The 1,341-nt window shown below is 46.8% G+C and overlaps 2 protein-coding genes across 2 annotated transcripts in view; both read right to left on the bottom strand.

Moving 5' to 3' along the window:
* TERG_12722 (uncharacterized protein) overlaps window positions 1-1,263 on the bottom strand; it is a gene marked incomplete at both ends in the record, with an annotated part of 1,515 nt that extends 252 nt beyond the window's left edge. The window contains one exon of the mRNA XM_047751639.1: window positions 3-1,263. Coding sequence (XP_047607595.1) covers window positions 3-1,263 — 1,261 coding nt within the window. The remainder of the gene's footprint in view (window positions 1-2) is intronic.
* Window positions 1,264-1,331: 68 nt separating this feature from the next.
* Window positions 1,332-1,341, bottom strand: part of TERG_12721 (uncharacterized protein) — a gene marked incomplete at both ends in the record, with an annotated part of 3,083 nt that continues 3,073 nt past the window's right edge. The window contains one exon of the mRNA XM_047751638.1: window positions 1,332-1,341. Coding sequence (XP_047607594.1) covers window positions 1,332-1,341 — 10 coding nt within the window.

Genomic DNA, 1,341 nt, shown 5'->3' with positions numbered 1-1,341 from the left:
GTTATGTAGAGGGAAAACGGGACGAGGACCGAGGGGAGATTCATGGTTAGTCGGACTGTCATCTGGGGGAAAGAATGGTAGAAAACCCCAGGTTCCAGGGTCAACCTCGTCAACTGGACGAGTCCATCCTTCTTGTTCGTGAAGTATCTCGGGCAGGCTGTGATTGAAGCTCTCTGAGTCATACCAGCTACATGTCGCAGTTTTGTCGCCCTGAAGGAATCGACAGTTTTCAGCCCAGACCTTCAGAGCAATCATAGCACCAAGCCCATCTAAACAGCAGTGGTTCAAGTCAACAGCAACAATACAGCCCCCTTCAACAAAGTTGACTTGTCCAGCAAAAATATCCGCGGGTATTTTAGTGATCGGATCGTCACGTAAAACAAGGCTATCCTTGAAGAGTGATGGGGCAAAATCAGCCTGTCGCAGCTTATCGAAGGAAGGAAGAATGCTCGAAAGATCCTTGTATACAAGACGATTGGCAGCGGAAGCTGCCATGGATAGTGGAGGAATCGTCACACAAAGGTCCCCCTTCTTATAGCCAATCTCCTGCTCTGAACAATACATAATCTTGCCACTCAGAGCTGGAATCAAGTCGAATGTGCGATTGAGACCCTCTTGCAAATTTTTGAACACTTCCTCGTAGCTGACCCCATCTCGGAGGGAGAAATAAAAGACAAGCCCCATGTTATGATTTGGGTTGACATAATCCAATGCATTCAGCTTAAAAGATTGCCTTGACTGGTGCTGAGCAATCATTCTCCTTAGTTTCATTGTTTCATCGTCCATCGGCAGGCTCAAGGGACCAGCCTTGCTGGAAGCCTTTGCTTCCTCAGCTAACTGAGCAATAGTTGTGGCCAGACTAGCAATTGTAGGGTTAGCATACACATGCCTGGGAGCAATACTTTCACCCAAGCCAGTCGCCATTCGAATTTTTTTGATGGCCGCAAAAACACCAAGAGAATCAAGGCCGAACTCGAATAGATCTGTGTCCACAGAAGCCTGTTGTATTTCTTGTACTGAAGATGCCAAGATCTCACGAACTCCGTTCTCGATCGCATCAGTTGACCCCATGTTAATGGGGAATACAGCATCCATTTCATCAGGGTCATCACTTAAGGAACTGTAAAATCTGTCAATGTAGTTGTTATACAGAGCCAGAGTTGCTGCCCGCTTCACTGTTCCCTTATCGGTGTAGATAAACGGTTTGTCAGGCTTTGTGAAGGTTACAAAGTCTTTAAGCAGCTGGTCCTTGTGGCGAGACATCGAATTAGCTTTCTTCACTGTCTCCCAGATGCTATCCAATAGTGCGTCCGACTTTTGAGATGGGTCTTTTAGGTCGAT

This window comes from Trichophyton rubrum, assembly GCF_000151425.1.
Source record: "Trichophyton rubrum CBS 118892 genomic scaffold supercont2.18, whole genome shotgun sequence".
Classification (NCBI taxonomy): domain Eukaryota; kingdom Fungi; phylum Ascomycota; class Eurotiomycetes; order Onygenales; family Arthrodermataceae; genus Trichophyton; species Trichophyton rubrum.
The sequence above is the reverse complement of the archived record's forward strand: the minus strand, read 5'-3'. Positions and strand labels throughout refer to the sequence as shown.